This window comes from Dichotomopilus funicola (assembly GCF_033296635.1).
Source record: "Dichotomopilus funicola strain CBS 141.50 unplaced genomic scaffold C8A04scaffold_41, whole genome shotgun sequence".
In the NCBI taxonomy this organism is placed as follows: Eukaryota; Fungi; Ascomycota; class Sordariomycetes; order Sordariales; family Chaetomiaceae; genus Dichotomopilus; species Dichotomopilus funicola.
In genome coordinates this window covers 285,428-302,925 of record NW_026944062.1, presented here as the reverse complement: position 1 = coordinate 302,925, position 17,498 = coordinate 285,428, and the positions used below count along the sequence as shown (strand labels likewise).

Genomic DNA, 17,498 nt, shown 5'->3' with positions numbered 1-17,498 from the left:
CCTACCCCTAACCCTAACCCTGGGCGCAATGTATCTCGTCTCTGAATGATCCTGGGCGGTTTCCGTCACTCTGTCGGAAAACTTTGCGGGAATAGTGGTGGTATAGCCGATACGGCAAGGGATATACCAAAACAGAAAACCAGCCCCGTTATCTAAATCCACTGTCCTTTTCCCTTTACCACCCTTTGACAACCTTGCACCTTTGCATTTACACTGTAATAATACATAACCCTCCTAAACATTATGACTTTGGCAGGTCTGATACCTTGATATACCTAACATCATCCAGCTCCCCCTTGGAGTTATCGTGGATTAAGACATATTCCTCGTTTGACCTTATATTCCGTTTCCCAAACCAAATTGCACCCAATGCCGTGGTTGCCCCCAAAACACCGTACATCGTTCTGCGAGCATATTTCCTATCGAACTTGGTTAGCTGTTTGCACTTCTCGTCACTGACCCATGTCCAATCTCCTCACTTCCGGATCGGCATGCTGGCAGGGAAGCTTTCCTGTCCCCCGGGGCCGCCGAGGTCATTTGACCCCTTATTTGAAGCATTCCCGGCAACTGTCCCATAAGCCCGTCTCTGCAAAACAAATTTCCCTTCCCTCAGGGGCGAGACACTCCTAGCTGCGACCAGGTATCGCATCTGTCGCATTGTTCTGGCTCATAGCGACATATTATGTGGTCTTGGTATTTAGCACTGAGAAAAGGGAAGTGTAACTCTTCTTGCAGTTGGTGTGTTGTCGTTTAAATACTGGATGATGGATTTACCAATTGACATTACGTCAGACAACCGCTTCATCCTTCGTGTCGGGCGTCATGGACTTGTTCCGCGGGGAAATCTACTGCACGCACCAAGACAGGGACACCCCTCTGACACATCCTTCCCTGATCGACTGGAACTGCGTTGTGCCACCCGGTAAATCTTGATTATTTGTTACAAACCATGTGCTCGTCCATCCGACCCGCCGAGGGCCTGCGACCTAGGATTCAACACGACTCGTGTGATAATGATTCACAACGGACCGAATTGAAGTAAGCCTTCGTGTTTGAGGATAATGAGGGCGGAAACCCATCTATAGCGGGCGTTTTCTTGGGATAAATCTCGCCTTCACGCCAGTCAACATCGCCATGAAGTAGCACGGCATGTTGCACTCGTCAGGGAAGACAGTGATATCGACCTCGAACTCCTCAAACAGGCCTGTGACTACTTTTTTCAAGACCAATTCGGCCAGGTGCCTACCAGGGCATGTCCGCGAACCGCCCCCCCATGTCAAACTTGTCCTTTCCATCTCCCAAATCCTATTGAGCTCCTCGACTTGTAACCATCTTTCTGGTTTGTACTTCTCGGCATCCGATCCAAAGATTTGGGGGTTCCGATGAAGAGAAACCGGATTACACCCCACTACTGTACCTGCGGGGAGAAAGTACTTGTCCAATACTAAGCCACCGTTTGGAACCTTGCGTGGCAGCGACATGCTGATCACTGGATGCAGTCTTTGTGCCTCTTTAATACTGGCCATGGTGTAATCAAGGTTCCTTTTGGGTGATGGCCTGCGAACCTCTCGAGTCACCTTCTGTTGAGCATCGGGATGAGACCCAATCATCGCTATAGCGGCCGTCAATGCCGAACACATGGTCTCGTGGCCGGCGCCAAAATTCGTGACAGCGAGACGCCGAAGGTAAGTTTCAGTAAAGCCGTGGTGTTTCTCGTATAGGGTTATCAAGTCAAGGAGCAGGTCCTTACGTGACTCTGACTTGTTCTGTTTGTGGCCGTCCTGTAAGGCGGCGGTGATTCTTCGAGAGCTTTTCTGGTACACGGGCTATCGTGTATCATACCATTAGTCGGACAAACGTTTTAATAGTTCCAACTATGGCTTACTGTGAAAAATGGCTTGAACCCTTTAGGTGTCTTGAATGTCAGGTCCCAGGCGTTGGAAAACCTGCGACCAAGTCCCTTGGAAATAAATGACAGTTTCGTGACGACTGGAAACAAGCCAAAAACGCTCTTCCGCTTCCAGCCAAGGTAACTTTGTCTGCTGGTACCGCCGTCGGAGTGGTTGGCCAGATACCCAGGTGACCACGAAAGGACCACCGCGCCGAGGCACTCAACCGTTATCATGTGCATCCACTCCTTCAAATCCAACTCTGCACCGTCTAGCTTCCCAATTTCGGAGATGGCCACTTTCATGACCCTGTCCACCACGGGTTCAAACTTCTTCATGTTCAACGCCGAATAGACAGGCCCAATGAGGCGTCGCTGTCGTCTATAACGTCGAATATCGAATTCTGACAGAAGGTCCAACGTATCCGGGAAATGAGCCTTGAGCTGCCAATCAATTCGCGGTTTATTCAGCGCCGTTGCCACTATGTCGCATGTTAGAAACACGGAGGGTTATGGGAAGCTGATAATGAAGGCTTACGATAAAAGTCTGCTTTTTGCAGACCATTTGTGGGACCTGTATAGATGCCACGGGGGGTCCCGGCTCAGTATTTAGTTCTGAATCCGCAGGCAAATGTGGGTTGATGTAGTTGGTGACCATACTGTAAATTTTCTTGAACCCTTCAACGGAATTAACCCACACTTCATTCGGCCCGACCCTGACTACCGGGCCATACTGAGAATGGAGACATTTACCGAGTTCTCGAGAGCGACCATCTCTAATGTGTTGAGCGTGCCAGAGGTTAGAGATTGCAGCCAGCTTTGGTCCCGGAATGCGTGCCAGAGGGTGGAATGTCAGTCGGTAGCTGCAAACGGCGAGCAGTAGGAAAATCCCGGTGGAAAATAACATAATTAAGACGGCTCCTGTGGAGATACAGATTTCAACAACACTGTTGGCGTGCATGTTTGCAAGTTCATCGCATTGCCATGCTTCGGTGGTTTGTGGAGAACTCGTCAGTCATTGTCAAAATTTGGTTTGGTGAATCCAACGGCCCGCTTGGTCTCAGATTCAAGGGTTAGGGTCAACCGACAACAAACCGATTTTGGACACGTCATAATGAATCCTCTTATTACTCTTCGAGTGGCTAACTATTGGCATGGCATCCGGGCTGCCATCACTGGGGAGGTCCGAGGGTCAGGATGTCCAGTCCGTCCAGAAGCTGCGTCTTGCTCGGCATTTTGTGAAGCGACATCAACTGGGCGCTTTGGGCCATTGCCGGATCCTTGCCAATGCTTGCCATTGCAACAACCGTCTCACCCTTGGTGTAATACGCAACCCACTTCCCTTCCTCTGGATTTCCTTGGATCACCACGTCGTCCCAGCCGCTCGCCATAGTGTTCCCACAGTAGCGTAGCTGTGCCCCAAGGGCGCTCCAAAAGACCGGAGTGTAAAATTCGGGTGTGCGCTTCGGGTTGAGAATATGACTGGCAACTGACCGCCCTGCATTTTGCGCCACGTTCCAGTGCTCGATGCGCACAAACTTTCCTTCACCTCCTGGGCCGCGGTACGGGTGGGTTGCAATATCACCAATGGCGTACACATCTTCCAGACCGGCGACAGAGAAACTCTCATCAACCTTAAGGCTCCCGTCCTGCTCAAGACGCACCGCACTGTTGTTCTTGAGGTATGCAGTGGCCGGTGCGACCCCGACGCCGAGAATGACAAGGTCGGCATCCAACTTGGTTCCGTCCTTGAGGTAGACGGACCCAACGCGAGACGGGTTCGACGCAGCTGGTTCCGCCTTCTCGACACCCGCTGATAAATAGAACTTGACGCCTTTCCCTTCCACAAGAGTTCTCACGAAATTTCCAACCCGCTCACCCAGCACTCGCTCTAAAGGAGCTTTCTCCATACCAACAACGGTAACGTTATTCCCATTTGCAGTCGCCACGGCAATTTCCAAGCCAATAAACGACGACCCAATCACCACAATATTCTTTCCCTTGTCACCGATAGCGGCGACGATGCGCTTCGCATCGTGGACGTTCCGGAGTGTGAAGATGTTGTCTAAATCTTTGAACCCTGGTAGTGGAAGTTGCCGGGGCGAACCGCCCGTGGCGAGGACTAGCTTGTTGTACCCAAACTCCCCGCCCGATTTAGTTGTTGTGGTCTTCGCGGCAAAGTCCACGGAGGTAACCTCGTCGTTGACAATCTCGACGGTTCCGTCCCTGTACCATTTCTCACCTCGCCATTGTAGCTTGGCAAGATCCGTCAAGAGGGCCTTGCTGAGCTTCGGACGGTCAATCGGCAGATAACCCTCATTGGAAATCAGCGTAATGGCACCTTCGTACCCGCCACCGCGTAAGCCCTCCACAGTGCCGAGGGCACCAGAACCGCCTCCCACAATAAGAATCCTCTCGTCCTTGGTGGTGGCGCATGTGAAATTGGGCGTCCGATAGCCCTTCTTTATCGTGTCGGTTTCGCCAGTAATGTAGACAGCCCCATCACGTTCGGTCGCCTTGAAAACAGGAAGGGGGTTCAAAGCAGGCGCATCTTCCACGTCGCCAGTCTTGGCGTTAAAGCAGGCTACACGATGCGACGCCCTTTGGTTAGCGACAGAACCGTAAAAGGGAGGGGCCCCGCGACGAAATACTAACCTCCATGCCAGGGGCAAGTGATGGTTCCGTTGGTACCGAGAATCCCTTTCGCAAGGGGTGCGCCGTAATGAGTGCACCTGGGACCAATTGCTTGGACCTGCCCGCCGGCATTGACGAGAAGAACACGCGCATCAAGACCCTCTACCTCGACTTCATGTTTGTCACCCGGTTTGAGGTCGAGTGAAGTCACTCCTTTCAACTTGTATTCTTGCGCCATCTTCAGTGTAGCGACCGCAAACCAGCGCCGAGAGACGAGTGGTACGAAAGACGAGAGTCGCGGGGCTTGGTGCAAGATAAAATTGTGGCCGTTCTGGATCGCGAAAATGGCCAATGTCATCGAGTTGTTGAAGAAGAGGGGTAAATGGACGTGATTGTGGGACTTGGGAAGTGTCTGAACAATACGACCTCAGCTTGCGCTCTCCCGGTCTCCTTCTCGAAGCACTGTCAAATCGCACGCCGAGGAAGCCGCGCCGTTGAATACGCTGCGGCCTGGGCCTGGAGCTCCTGCAATCAGAAATAAAGCCAACCTGAGTGGTGGGATCCGAACACTGTCTGTCCACTGAAGAGCGCGAATGGTGGGGGCCGGGACTGGAACCTTTGTTAGCAGTGTCGTCATGACGGGGTCAGATATGAAGTGGGGGTGTATGGGGTGGAGTTGGGGAATGATGAGGGGAAACCACGGAAGCGGGCGGGGGCAGTCAGCTAGGCCGTGGTTGAGCCACCAGAAAACCCTCATATTTATCATGCTCTGCGGCGATTACCGTTGAACCTCAGTTGGACAGTCTGACGGTTCTATTGCATTGTGCTACCAACACTTCGTTGTTAACTCATCCGTATTGCCGATTTTCAGCACCCCGGATGCATGGTTCGACTCGGCGCTTCAATATTTAATTATCACGGCATGTGTAATCTTGAAGACCATCCCCAACTCCAATCGTTCTGACTTGATATTGCATCAAAGTCTGACTTCCAAGAACCTGCCCGTTCCACCCTAGGGCATGTGTCCATGTGCCCGGGGGTGCTCCCACTCCCCGATTTTACGTGAAACCTGCCACCGTAACCAATCTGTTTGGTTCTTCCCTGCGTCGTACTATGGACAAGCCCTAGGATCGGATACACGCTGAACCTATCAGAACCGGCAGTAGAATTGGACTCAAACTGACCTTCTAAGTCGGTCCGTCACGTCAGGTTGTCCTTTGATGTCGTGAATCCTTTGACCAACGATGTGCAGCCCTTGGGGAGCATTCAATGCCCCGTGCAAAGCGCAGATCACCACCAGGAATAACGGGCACAGATCAGGATAACACACCCGCCCGCCAAGGGCAGCCTCATGCTTGGCCAGCACATCAAACCAGTACATTGCGTTTAGATTAGTTGTATACCTGCCGTTTCGGGAACGTTGGGTCCGACACCAGCACCACAACGCCATCCACGCTGCCCACCAAAATGGCACTCTTACTCTCGATGCGCACAGGCTTAAAGAAAGCGATGAGCCGGCCGAGATATCGTTTTAAGATCCAACCTTTCTCAACTGTTATCGTTGACTCCCATCTCAACCAGCCTCCCGCACACATCGCAATATCCGCCCCTGCTACGCAGTGGTTTTAATTACTCATCGTCATAATTCCTTAGTCCCAGAATTTCCTGTCACGGGACCATTCATCATGGCCAGGCTCCAGACCATTGTCGGGTTGGCATCGATGGCTTTTCCTGTCGGGTTGGGGAGGGAAATCCCGGTCAACATGCAGCTTCAGGCCGAGCGGTACGCTTCCGGACTCGTGCACGAGGAAATCATGGCAACAAAGCAAGTGAGTGATTCCCCTTCCAGAGGATCGTCGCAGGAGCGCACTGTGAGCTACGCCAAGGAGTCGATAACTGACTGTGCTGCAGAGAATATGGACAGAGTTAAACGACCACGGTGTTTACGACTCCACGCAATACCGGTCTCTTGGAGAAGACGTCGACTACATTGCCTGCCAGGGCGGGATTGTCTCTCTCGTGCCGGATGACCCCGTCAATACGTTTCGCTGCCAAGATCTGGATTTATTTGACTTTAAAACCCACGCCCAACTCGGCAGCAGCTCAGGTAGGGGGGCTGGGTCTTGGGGTTGGACAAGCCCCGGCGGCCGTGAGTTTGTTGCTATAGCCCAAGAGGATGGTGCGGCCTTCGCGGAGGTCAGTTCAAAAGGCAAGTTGGTGTATCTGGGGCGCCTCCCGCAGTATGGCTCGGCACCGACTTCCCTTTGGCGTGAAATCAAAGGGTACAAAAGCTACATCGTCATCGGCAGTGAAGCCGTCCGGCACGGTGTTCAGATTTTTGATCTGAGGAAGCTGATCGACGTTAACCCTGCAAGCCCAGTTGTCTTCGACAACACCACGGATCTTACCGGATTCTGGGTCGACGGGCTGCCCCTCGGACGCTCGCATAACGTCGTCACCAACGAAGAGCTCAACTACGGCGTGGCGACCGGCTTTCAACCTAGGGACGGACCTCTCGGGGCGGGTCTGGTATTTTTTGACTTGACTGACCCGTCAAACCCCACGACATTGGGGGGTACCGGGGAGGATGGATACGTACACGATGCCCAATGCCTCGTATACCGCGGCCCGGATGAAAAGTACAGTGGTAAAGATATTTGTTATGGTTACGATGAGGACTCGTTGACGATGTAAGATGCCCAATTTCAACGCTTCCGGACCCTTACTAATTATTAACTCCTGTCGCAGATTCGACGTCACTGACAAACAAGATATCCGGGTCATTTCCAACACATCTTACGAAGGGTTCGTCTACACTCACCAGGGATGGGTTCTCGATCCTCAATGGCAGCAGTTCTTGATCACGGACGACGAGTACGACGAATACAACAGGTCTGGTCTCGCGGCGGATGGCTACCCGATCTCGTATATCTGGGATATTTCTTCGCTTGAGGCGCCGAAGCAGACGGGGCACTACAAAGGGCTCCGGAAAGGAATTGATCACAATCAGTTCGTCAGGGATGGCTTCACATACCAAAGTAACTACGCTTTGGGAATCAGCATTCTCGACTTACGCTCCGTGGCTTCTGACCCATCTGGGAAGGGGATCAAGGAGGTTGCGTACTTTGACACTCATCCCGAGGACGACCATCTCCCTGGTGGCGGGAATGTAACCTTCACCGGTTCATGGAGCCACTACCCTTTCTTCCCCAGCGGCTTCATTGTTATCAACACCATGGATCGAGGTGCGTTCGTCGTCAAGCGTTCAGCACAGCCGTGAGGTATTGCCGGGAAGCGGAAAGGCAAATATTGGAAGGTATGACGGTCGATTACCGTCAGAGAACATTATTCAGAGCGCTTCAGGGTTGGCCATGGCGGATGTTGATATCGGGCGACGGAATTTTTCTAAATCGCTTTCGAAAGTACAAGTGAATAATTGTATGCTAGCTTCGATCTCGTGCTGCGGGTCGATGTCTTGGCCGGGTGATGCGCGGCCAGTGGCTAGACAACTAATATGGCCTCATGTTTGCTCTGAAAGCGGCCTACACGGGCATTTCAGGCTCCCCGTCCACAACTATCATGCCGTGCTTTCCCTGATATGGAGAACATCTAGCCGGTTGCCATCCTGATCTTTGGAGAAAGTCTGAGTCGGCGAGGCGAAACACTTCTACTTTGAGCGGACGACAGGTCTTCACCATTTCTTTCTCGCTAGCGGCACCAAATCCCCATAATGATAAATCTCCGCCTGGGCATGTACCTAGCGTGTAATGTTAGATGAGTTCAAACATGAAAAAGCCCCGTGGGCAAGAGTTCGTGGTGAAATATACTCAGCCCAAAAAGAACATCCTGTTCAGCAAGGAACTCGAGATAATCCTCGCTATTTGCCGGGCAAGGGTTCATGAAATACCGGCCCTCAGCGTCCAACCCAGTGACCTGGAAGATGTTGATTACATCATGGATGTCAGACTCAGCCAGTCCAAACGGTAGGACAGCGCGAGTAAGGTTTGAGTGACAATGAAAATCATATTGGCCCCCGCTCAGAACCGCGTTGATGTACGGATCACATCGTGTACCGAGCAAATCGTGCACCCGACCTCCGTGCTCATCTTCCCCATACCAGGCCAAGCTGTCGGCAATGATTGTGACCAACGGCCGCATGTATGGGAGGCAAGACCATAATCTGTCATATGTCGACACATGAGTGGCGTGTAGTTGTCTTGTTCGCGAAGCCCAAAATCGCTCCCGGGGATTGTGCACATTCCAAATATTCAGGTCGCCAACTTGGGGGCCTTCCGGGGTGCTGATGCGAACGATGCTACCGGCCGGTGCCTTCCAAGCTCGGCCGGATCGAATGGGCAACACGAATTCCTCGACAAGCACACGGCGCGCTTTTTGGATGGAGGAGTAAAGAGCTTTATCGACCATCAACGGGGAATGGGCAGTCGGGAGATATGCCGGGACCGGGGTCCGGATCGGGTCCCTATCCCTAAGGCGGTCCGCGGTGTCTTCCCGAGATTCCATTCGGTAAGTATTGCGCTGTTGTCGTAATTAACGTCGGTAAACGGCGGGCTGTATTGAAAGCGGTTACCAGACACCAAATCCTCTGGGTTTGCTGTCTGCCGAAACTCTGGACACTCCATGTACCACACCAATTATTAATTCTGTGGTGAATCGGACAAGCAAGCGTTTCCCCGCATTAAAATGCGAGGAATAATTACCGGTAAACAAGTTCCGGCCCGGTGGACTTGCCGGGCCGGGCTCGGTCCGGGTTGTCCCGCCCAATCGGACTTGGATAAACCGACGACTTAAGCTTAGAAAAACTTGGGGTAAAGAACTGAACTGTGAACGTGGTTCTTTCCTAACTCACATTATTCAGGATCGACCCGGGTAGAGAAAGGGCGATGTATGCAAATTAACAGAGAGGAAACCGTCCCTTTCCGCAGTGTGTTCTTTCCTTTGGGCTTGCTGTACGCGGTGCCCGCATGCTGCAGTTTTATTTGAGAGGCAGCATCCCGTAGCCTCCAGTATATTCGGGTACCTACCAAAACCGGAATGCAGAGGCGCTCCCCACCACAACAGGTTGTTTGCTACCTAGGTACTTTTGGGCAGTTCTGCGGTTTAAGAACCCACATTCCTCCCGCGCCACTCCTTAATCCCTTTGCCCAAATTAAGAATTACTCGCCGTTACTAGTGCCATTCCCAGCATCTGCCAAGCTTGCAGTTTCACCATTTTCCACTCTCGGCCTTCCTAATTTCGGTGAAATGGACTCTAACCAGGACTCCTCAGATCTGGCCAAAACGGGTTCTCCGATGGTTGACAACAACGCCAGAGATTTGATTGAAGAGCATATCTTTCCAAAGTTAGATCCCGACTTCCTGGCGTACTTTTCTAGTCTCAAAACCCGGTCGCCGACAACATCGTACGCACCAATCGAACATGTTCGCGCAAACCCCGAGGCAACTCAATCGCCTTGTTCTCTCGATGCATCCAAGTATCCTGGCGTGAAGAGCTCTAGTTTTGCTTCAGAAGATGGGGCTCATATACCCGTGCAGCTGTACTATCCCGATTCAGACACACACGGCCTTGGGCCATACCCAGTGCATCTAAATTTCCATGGTCAGTGCCTCCGTGAAGAACTCTAGCCCAGAATACTTTGAAGCTAGCTGACCAAGGGTTGGAATTAGGTGGGGGTTTTGTGATTGGCGATCTCAAAACTGAGGCTACACTTTGTCTCAGCATGCGCGAGGCGGGAGTCGTGGTGGTGGATGTTGACTATCGCCTATGTCCAGGTAAAACAAACCCACTGATCAATTGCCACCGTTACTACAGAGGATTGACGTTTCCGAAAGAGAACGCATGGGGAACGGGTATTCAGGATGCATGGAATGCGCTCAGTTGGGTACGTACTACTTTCCCGATTCCTACATAATATGTTTAGCTAATCGACTGGCTCGCCCAAATTGCAGGTTCGAGAGTCGGCCGACACGTTAAACATCAACGCCCGCTCCATCTCAATTGGCGGAGTTTCAGCGGGTGGGCACATTTCCCTGGTGCTGCAACATATGGCCCGGGATGCCGATGTTCCCTTGAAGCTTTGCATGGCGTCTGTGACCCCAGCAACGAAAGGATTAAGCTACAGATACTACACCGAGTCGCCGTTCTCGTCCTTCCATGAGTTTTACCGTGGACCCGTGTTGCCGTGGGCACGGATCAAATACTTTGGATGCTTTTGCATGCCGCCGGAGAAGCTCCCCGAGCTCCAGAAGATGTGGCCCGGCTGGTGGTTTGAGCCACTAGACGCCCCAAATTGGAGTAACCTTTGTGATACCTTCATCAGAACCGCCGAAGTAGACCCCTTGAGAGATGAAGGAGAAGCTTACGGCATGAAACTTGTGGCCGGCGGCAACAAGGTTACAATCAAACGTTACCTCGGATGCCCGCATACCTTCATGTACATTTCCTCCATGAAGCGAAAACAAGAATATGACCGTGATGCGGTCGAGGCTCTGCGTGTTGCACATGGCTTGGCCTGACGTGGGATAACAACACGCTGGGTAGCGGGGGCAAGGCGGTTCGTCAAAACACTTTACTCGGGGAGGGTTTCAAAACTGGGTGTGAAAAGGTGGCATTGTATGTAGTTATTTTTATTTCCCGAAATTCGTGGTTCAAAATTCGGAAGGAATTATGGTTTTGTCCGTGAAGCGCGACGTGTATGTGGCCGTTCGGAAATGCCATGTCAGCACCAGGTGGGGGTGCGGGCCGGGCTCTTGGAACATCCTACCTACCCAGGTACATTCTCGAGTTGAGATTGTATTCATAGCTTGATTGGGGATAACATTGATTCCTGAAGCCGAGCCCATTAATTCATGATACAGCTCGCAATATTCAGTGATTAAAATACCCCAAACTTTGGTCGGTGATGAAATTCCCCGCCATTCTCTTCAACAGTTCAGTGACTGGTCAACGTGTGTGGCAGGATGATCAGCCGGGCCGAGGGCTGGGTCCGCCACGGGCACCGGGTTTAGTCTCAACCCAAAAGTGGCCGTCTTGGCTACTGTTATCTGTTTCGGTGGGTGCATCGCTCGTATCCAGAAACCCGCGTGATATTCACGTCGATATGGAGCGAAATTCGCACAGCCATTGTGAACATGCAAAACCCGGATGACAAGGAGTCCGGCTTTGGTATGAGGTGACTTAACTCTGTATATATTCAGTCCACTTACCCCCAAATGCGATTTTGGACCATTAACTATACTTTCCTTGCCCCTCCATTATTCAGCTGTACATTCGCACCCATCCTTTCATTACCGACATCACACAAACCCCTTAAGAAACACCGAGAACGATGCTGCGCTCCGTTTTTATTGTTGTACTCTCCGCCTGCTCTTCAGTCTTTGCAGACCAAAAATTCAGCAATGAGGGGACCTTGAAGGGTTGGGAAGAAACCCAGACTGAGCACAACGGCAAACTCGAAGAGGTTACGGACGTTTTTTTCGATAAACCTCCCGCGCTTCGTATGACGCAGACATTCGACGCCTCTTATACCGGCCGGTACCATTCCGAGGTACGAGCTTTGAACGGGTATAAGCATGGTGACGCGTTGTTTTATGGATTTGCCTTTCAGCTGCCGCCTGACTGGCAGTTTGATCCTGCTCAAAGTTATAACATCGCACAATTCATTGCCCCATTCGATAAATGCGACAGCTTCATGCCAAGCACCATGGTATGGATGGAAGGAACCAAGTTATTTACACGCCTTAAGACTGGTAGCGTTTGCAAGCAAGAAACAAAGGAACTTCCGTTGGACGTTGCGGTCACCGCTGGTCAGTGGCACAAGATCATTATCGGAGCCCAGTGGGCGAGCGACAACTCTGGATTCTTTCGCTTCTTCTTTGACGGAAAACAGGTGTTAGACGAAAGCAACGTCGCCACGACCGTGTCCGAGGATGTCACATTCCAATTTCGCGTGGGGTTGTACGCCAATGGATGGCACGACGACAAGGGAATGAAGGGGAGCCAGGGCGTCAGGCAGGTTTTCTTTGACAAGGTCGCGATTGCGACAACCCAAAATGAGGCCGACCCTGATCTCTGGTAATTAATCGACGGATGACCGGTCGCCATCCCGAGTACGAAAATGGGGCGGAAAGAAGAAGACGAAGACTATAAAACACACCAACTAGTTTCACACAATTATGCACTGGTTGTTTAATCGCACTCAAACAAAGATTCCCTGTTCACAATTTTTAAATATTGATCAGTTGTATCTGCCTCAAGACAAACCCAAGAATCCAGAATGAAGCCTCGCTACAAAAATCAGTTAATTCGACAGTTTGTGTATGACTTGGGCTTTGTTTCCTCGTTGGGTCGGCTCAGTCATGCCCCCTAACCGAGTGCCTTCATATCCGCCATCTAAACTGCTGGGTACTCCTCTCCCTGGTCCCACTGTGCCTCCGTTAATAACTAATTTTGAGTTTCTGGGCGAGTATGTGGAGCTTACATGCTCAGCGATGCAGCCAGCCTCCCAGCGGAAGCGGTCAACCACCTCTCCAAACCCCCCACTCTTGTAGTTAACCCAGGACATGTCTTCGGCAACGGTGGAACGAATGTAAGTAATTGAGGAACTATCCCAGAAAGGGCTGAGAATATCCCATGCTGATTGGGAACCATTCTGAGCGGCCGGATTATGGTTCTGGATGATCGAGCTGTCAGCAGTTCGTTGATTCCGGATCGTTCTGATGTTGGAGCTGGGAAGGGCCTACAATGTAGTCCTCGGCAATGTACTTGAATGCTTCAAACAAGCTCTTTGATGGCCCAACAAATGCATCAACAAACGCATTAAACCGGGCCACTGTTTCCTCCTGCGACGGAGGTGGATCAATCCGGACACAGGGAGTAGGGGCCCCGTTCGCTTGTCTGACAGCAACGTAGCCTAGTTGACGAGTGCGAGTAGCCACCGCAGTCAACGGGGCGACAAGGAGTGCAACGACGCAACAGGTGGAGGATAGCATCTTTGAGCAATTGAAGTTGAAACGGCGACACAAAAAGATTACCCTAGCCGGTAATTAGGACTTTGTTTTGTGAAAGAAAGAATACTGCCAAAAGTTGGAACCGGTGGCCCTGTTGTTATCCCCATTTATCTGCGTGGGTGTCAAAGCTTGCCGGGGCCTGGGCAATCTAAGACCGTCTCATCCCGTTCTATTTTACCAGGCTTGGGGTAGTTAGATTCGGCAATATTCACGGGCTATTAAAGAGCGGAGAATCTCAATGCGGAGAAAATGAGCACCCCGCACCGACAAGGCCGATTGTGTCAATAGTGGCAGGAACCAAACTAATATGATCCATAATTATGATTGAAGTCGGTGCCAGACTTCCAGGTCGGATGTGGTCCGTATGCCCGCCCTTGGAACAAGGAGCGGCATGGAGCAAGTGGAAGCAAGCCAACCGGTGGGCGAGTTCGAAACCGACCTCAGCATTGCAGGCTAGGTCGTTACGGGTGATAACCTTGTCCAATTGAGGATTTAGTTCTCGTGCAGAATTTGATCCTAGGTTTAAATTTCTACACAACAAGGACATTGTCTGTCGGAATGCGTCCCATAGAAATTCACTTCATCAATATACAGCCAGCACGCTCGCACCAAAAGGGCGCCAGCGCGGTCTATGATTATGTAGACGTGCGTTTGTTGTTCAGAGCTAGCTGACTTAATTACTTGTGGCGCATAATTACTTTGGTAAGTAAGGCAATTAGAGCTTCAATCGTACAAGCGCGGGACATTTTCTCCGAGATGATTACATCTGTAATACCGATGTAACGTCTCAGGGATCCAACTGGCAATCAAGCAGCCCAGCCATCCGAGCAGGGCAACTGAGACGTTCTGCCTCAAGATTCTCGAGGTCTCGACATCATTTTCAGGGCCTAGACGCCGGTCCCTAGTGCCCAAGTAAAAGCCAAGTCGTATATGAATATCCAAACGCCGGCAGACGACAACGGCAGGAGTTGAGCTTAGTTTAGCTAGCCCTAGCCAGCCCATTTGGCCGAGTTGCGTATTGTTCTAGGGCAAGTTTGATAAAAGAATCTCTGGATGGCTCGTTCATCACCAATAACAGGGGTGTTCGCAGGTTGAGCGGTTACGATTTCATGTCACTGTCGTCTGTGGGGACACTGCAATTGAATGCTCATCTGTCTCCTGTAGTAATTAATTTACAAGCCAAACTGAAGTTCTGTAATTATCAATCTCACTAATTAATGTTTCGGAAATGAACTACATCTTGGCTCGTTGCTATTGTTGGGACCAACGGGTACAAAATTGACGATTTATCGGATTACCATCCGAGGGTTAAGTTGAGAAGGTTGTTTGCTTACTCACCTTCCCTTTCCAGACAACGAAGAACAAAATCAGGGCCGTTTGATACGGTCTGATAGCTCCAGTCGTATTTTAAGTGGGTCCTGCGCTTCACGAAATCCTGACTTACTCTTGCGTCAATTGAATCATGTCTTGATGGAATTTTCACTTGCAGTAATTACAACTCACTTCCCGCACTTTTTTGTACTTTGTCTAACACGTTTATTGAACAGCGCGTGCTCTAGGTGTGCTTGAGAGAACTCGAATCTCTGATCAACGAGGTGTGCTGGCTGCCGGAGCGAGAATTGACCATGGCCTCGCAAGGCGGCCGTCCGTCGTCCGAGTTGAGCACAGACACACCGCCTCCAGGAGCTCCGGTTCGTCCCAACCCAGGAACTCTCAAAACCGATCTCGACATCGAAGCCGTCGCGCCGGAACAGCCCACATCCTCAACACATTTGAAAGCTGGCCCCGCAATCGACTACACGACGATTGTACATGGGGCTCAATTCGAAAATGAGACAGTCGCCGCCCCCACTACCGTCGAAGCAACGCACCTTCGCCGAGGGCTGGCACAGCGCCATCTTTCCATGGTTGCCATCGCTGGCTCCATTGGAACGGGCCTTTTCCTTGGACTTGGCGGGGCCGTGCAAGTTGGCGGCCCGCTAGGCGCGCTGCTTGGCTACGCGATTGTTGGCCTCGTGGTCTGCTCCGTCCAGTTCGCCCTCGGCGAGGTTGCCGCACTGATGCCCGTCACGGGATCCTTTGTACGCCATGCGGAGACTCTGGTAGATCCAGCATGGGGGTTTGCAATTGGTTGGAATATGGTGTATGGGAACCTGTTGAGCATCCCGAGCGAGGCAACGGCCGTGGTGGTGCTAGTGCGATTTTGGTGGGAGGATGTCAACGCGGCGTGGATTATTGTGGTGTTTATCGTGTTGACGGTCAGCGTGGGGCTGGCATTTGTGCGGGTTTTTGGCGAAGTGGAGTTTGTCTTCGCTTTGATCAAAATCTTGTTGGTCATATTCCTCATCATCTTGGGACTGGTCATCAACTTGGGGGGGATTCCAGGGACTGAGAGGATCGGATTCCGGTATTGGAGGGATCCTGGGCCCTTTGTTGAGTACATCGCGACTGGAAACTGGGGAAAGTTCTTGGGCTTTTGGGCGGTCATGACGGGTGCAGTCTTCTCATTTGCAGGAGTCGAATCCTTGGCAATGGCTGCTGCCGAAACCAAGAATCCGCGCAAGGCTATCCCCCGGGCTTGCAAACGAGTATTTGCACGGGTCGTCATCTTTTATATGCTGGCCGTCCTGGTCGTCGGCATGCTGGTTCGGAGCGACGACGACCGTCTTGATGGATCGGGCAGCAGCGTGGCTCAGAGCCCATTCGTGCTCGCTGCGTCGCAGGCGGGCATATATGCGATACCCTCAGTTGTCAACGCTGTTGTGATCACTTCGGCATGGTCGGCTTCGAATCAGGCACTGTTGGCAGGCACCCGCGTCTTGTATGGGCTGGCCGTGAAGGGACAGGCGCCCAAATTCTTTCTCAGGACAACGCCCTGGGGCACACCCTACGCCTGTGTGCTACTGTTCGGGGCTTTCATGTTTCTCAGCTTCATGAGCCTATCAGAAGCAGCTATCACGGTGTTCTGGTGGTTGGTGTCGTTGACAGCGGCGGGTGTGTTGGTTTCTTGGTCGTCCATCTTGCTTAACCACATACGCTTGCTCCAAGCTTTGAAGCGGCAACGCATCGAGCCAAGTCGCTTACCGTGGCACAATTGGTGGACACGTAAGTACCCCTGATGTCTCTGTGTGACCAACCTTTGCTAACCTTTCGGTAAGGGTATTCCTCGCCGGTCGGCTTGTTTATGTGCATTCTTATCCTTTTTACCGGGGGATTCGCCGTGTTCACCGCAGGCAATTGGGACCCTGCGCAATTTGTTTCGTCATATCTGTGAGTACCCCGTCTCTCTCTCCGGCCCTTTCAGTAGCTGCGGGACGTGCTGACACTGGCGGAACCAGGGACATCCCCATCGTGGTCACCGCATACCTCGGGTGGAAACTGATTAAGAAAACGAAAATTGTGTCGCTGGATGACGTTCCACTCCAAGAGGCTCTTGCACGAGCAGAGGAATATGACCCAGAAGAAGAAGTTCCCAAACAAAAGGGCTGGACAAGGGCAGTGAGCTGGATTTGGGATTAAGACGAGGCGGCTCAACTAAACGGACAACCCTATTGAATTCTCAGGCACCATGGGGAGTCAAGAATAAAACACGCTGTGTCGTCCCCTGGCGTCGTAGGGAAAATGATTGAGCTTTGAGGGCCGTCGACCAATCACTAAATTGATGTTGCCGTTCATGTGGGGACAAAATATTAGATTACCACTACACCACGGGGGGGCACACTAGTTCCCGGCGACCAGGAAATTTTTTGGAATTGCCCGGCGGCAAAGGGGCGCTAAACTTAAATTGAAATCTTGCGGGGAAATCTGGAGAGTTCCCCACAATGTTACCGTCACTTGCATGATGCATCTCACCCAACGTTTTATTAGAGACCATGATAATTAAGAGGAGGAAAGCCTGGCGCCGTCGGAGAGAAATATCTAGCTTACGGGGTATGCCAAAGGCGTAACA

General features: G+C 51.7%; 7 protein-coding genes across 7 annotated transcripts; 4 read left to right on the top strand and 3 right to left on the bottom strand.

Moving 5' to 3' along the window:
• Positions 1-1,079: 1,079 nt before the first annotated feature.
• C8A04DRAFT_38126 (cytochrome P450) lies at positions 1,080-4,760 on the bottom strand (the record flags this gene model as incomplete). The annotated part of the gene is made up of 6 exons (XM_062784123.1): positions 1,080-1,826; positions 1,886-2,370; positions 2,427-2,462; positions 2,549-2,751; positions 3,065-4,472; positions 4,628-4,760. The coding sequence occupies 6 exons, from the start codon at positions 4,758-4,760 to the stop codon at positions 1,080-1,082; spliced, it is 3,012 nt and encodes a 1,003-aa protein (XP_062636126.1).
• A 1,447-nt stretch (positions 4,761-6,207) lies between these two features.
• Positions 6,208-7,802, top strand: C8A04DRAFT_38125 (uncharacterized protein; the record flags this gene model as incomplete). The annotated part of the gene is made up of 3 exons (XM_062784122.1): positions 6,208-6,351; positions 6,434-7,212; positions 7,271-7,802. 3 exons carry the CDS (start codon positions 6,208-6,210, stop codon positions 7,800-7,802), a joined length of 1,455 nt encoding a protein of 484 aa, XP_062636125.1.
• A 262-nt stretch (positions 7,803-8,064) lies between these two features.
• C8A04DRAFT_13031 (uncharacterized protein) lies at positions 8,065-9,043 on the bottom strand (the record flags this gene model as incomplete). The annotated part of the gene is made up of 2 exons (XM_062777557.1): positions 8,065-8,279; positions 8,350-9,043. The coding sequence occupies 2 exons, from the start codon at positions 9,041-9,043 to the stop codon at positions 8,065-8,067; spliced, it is 909 nt and encodes a 302-aa protein (XP_062636124.1).
• A 789-nt stretch (positions 9,044-9,832) lies between these two features.
• On the top strand, positions 9,833-11,056 carry C8A04DRAFT_38123 (Alpha/Beta hydrolase protein; the record flags this gene model as incomplete). The annotated part of the gene is made up of 4 exons (XM_062784121.1): positions 9,833-10,139; positions 10,208-10,312; positions 10,373-10,422; positions 10,490-11,056. 4 exons carry the CDS (start codon positions 9,833-9,835, stop codon positions 11,054-11,056), a joined length of 1,029 nt encoding a protein of 342 aa, XP_062636123.1.
• An 812-nt stretch (positions 11,057-11,868) lies between these two features.
• On the top strand, positions 11,869-12,618 carry C8A04DRAFT_13020 (polysaccharide lyase; the record flags this gene model as incomplete). Its single annotated transcript, XM_062777552.1, has 1 exon — positions 11,869-12,618. The coding sequence occupies one exon, from the start codon at positions 11,869-11,871 to the stop codon at positions 12,616-12,618; it is 750 nt and encodes a 249-aa protein (XP_062636122.1).
• Positions 12,619-12,932: 314 nt separating this feature from the next.
• C8A04DRAFT_38121 (uncharacterized protein) lies at positions 12,933-13,531 on the bottom strand (the record flags this gene model as incomplete). The annotated part of the gene is made up of 3 exons (XM_062784120.1): positions 12,933-12,965; positions 13,021-13,212; positions 13,283-13,531. 3 exons carry the CDS (start codon positions 13,529-13,531, stop codon positions 12,933-12,935), a joined length of 474 nt encoding a protein of 157 aa, XP_062636121.1.
• Positions 13,532-15,174: 1,643 nt separating this feature from the next.
• Positions 15,175-17,068, top strand: C8A04DRAFT_12981 (amino acid permease-domain-containing protein; the record flags this gene model as incomplete). Its single annotated transcript, XM_062777537.1, has 3 exons — positions 15,175-16,654; positions 16,708-16,819; positions 16,888-17,068. 3 exons carry the CDS (start codon positions 15,175-15,177, stop codon positions 17,066-17,068), a joined length of 1,773 nt encoding a protein of 590 aa, XP_062636120.1.
• Positions 17,069-17,498: the final 430 nt, after the last annotated feature.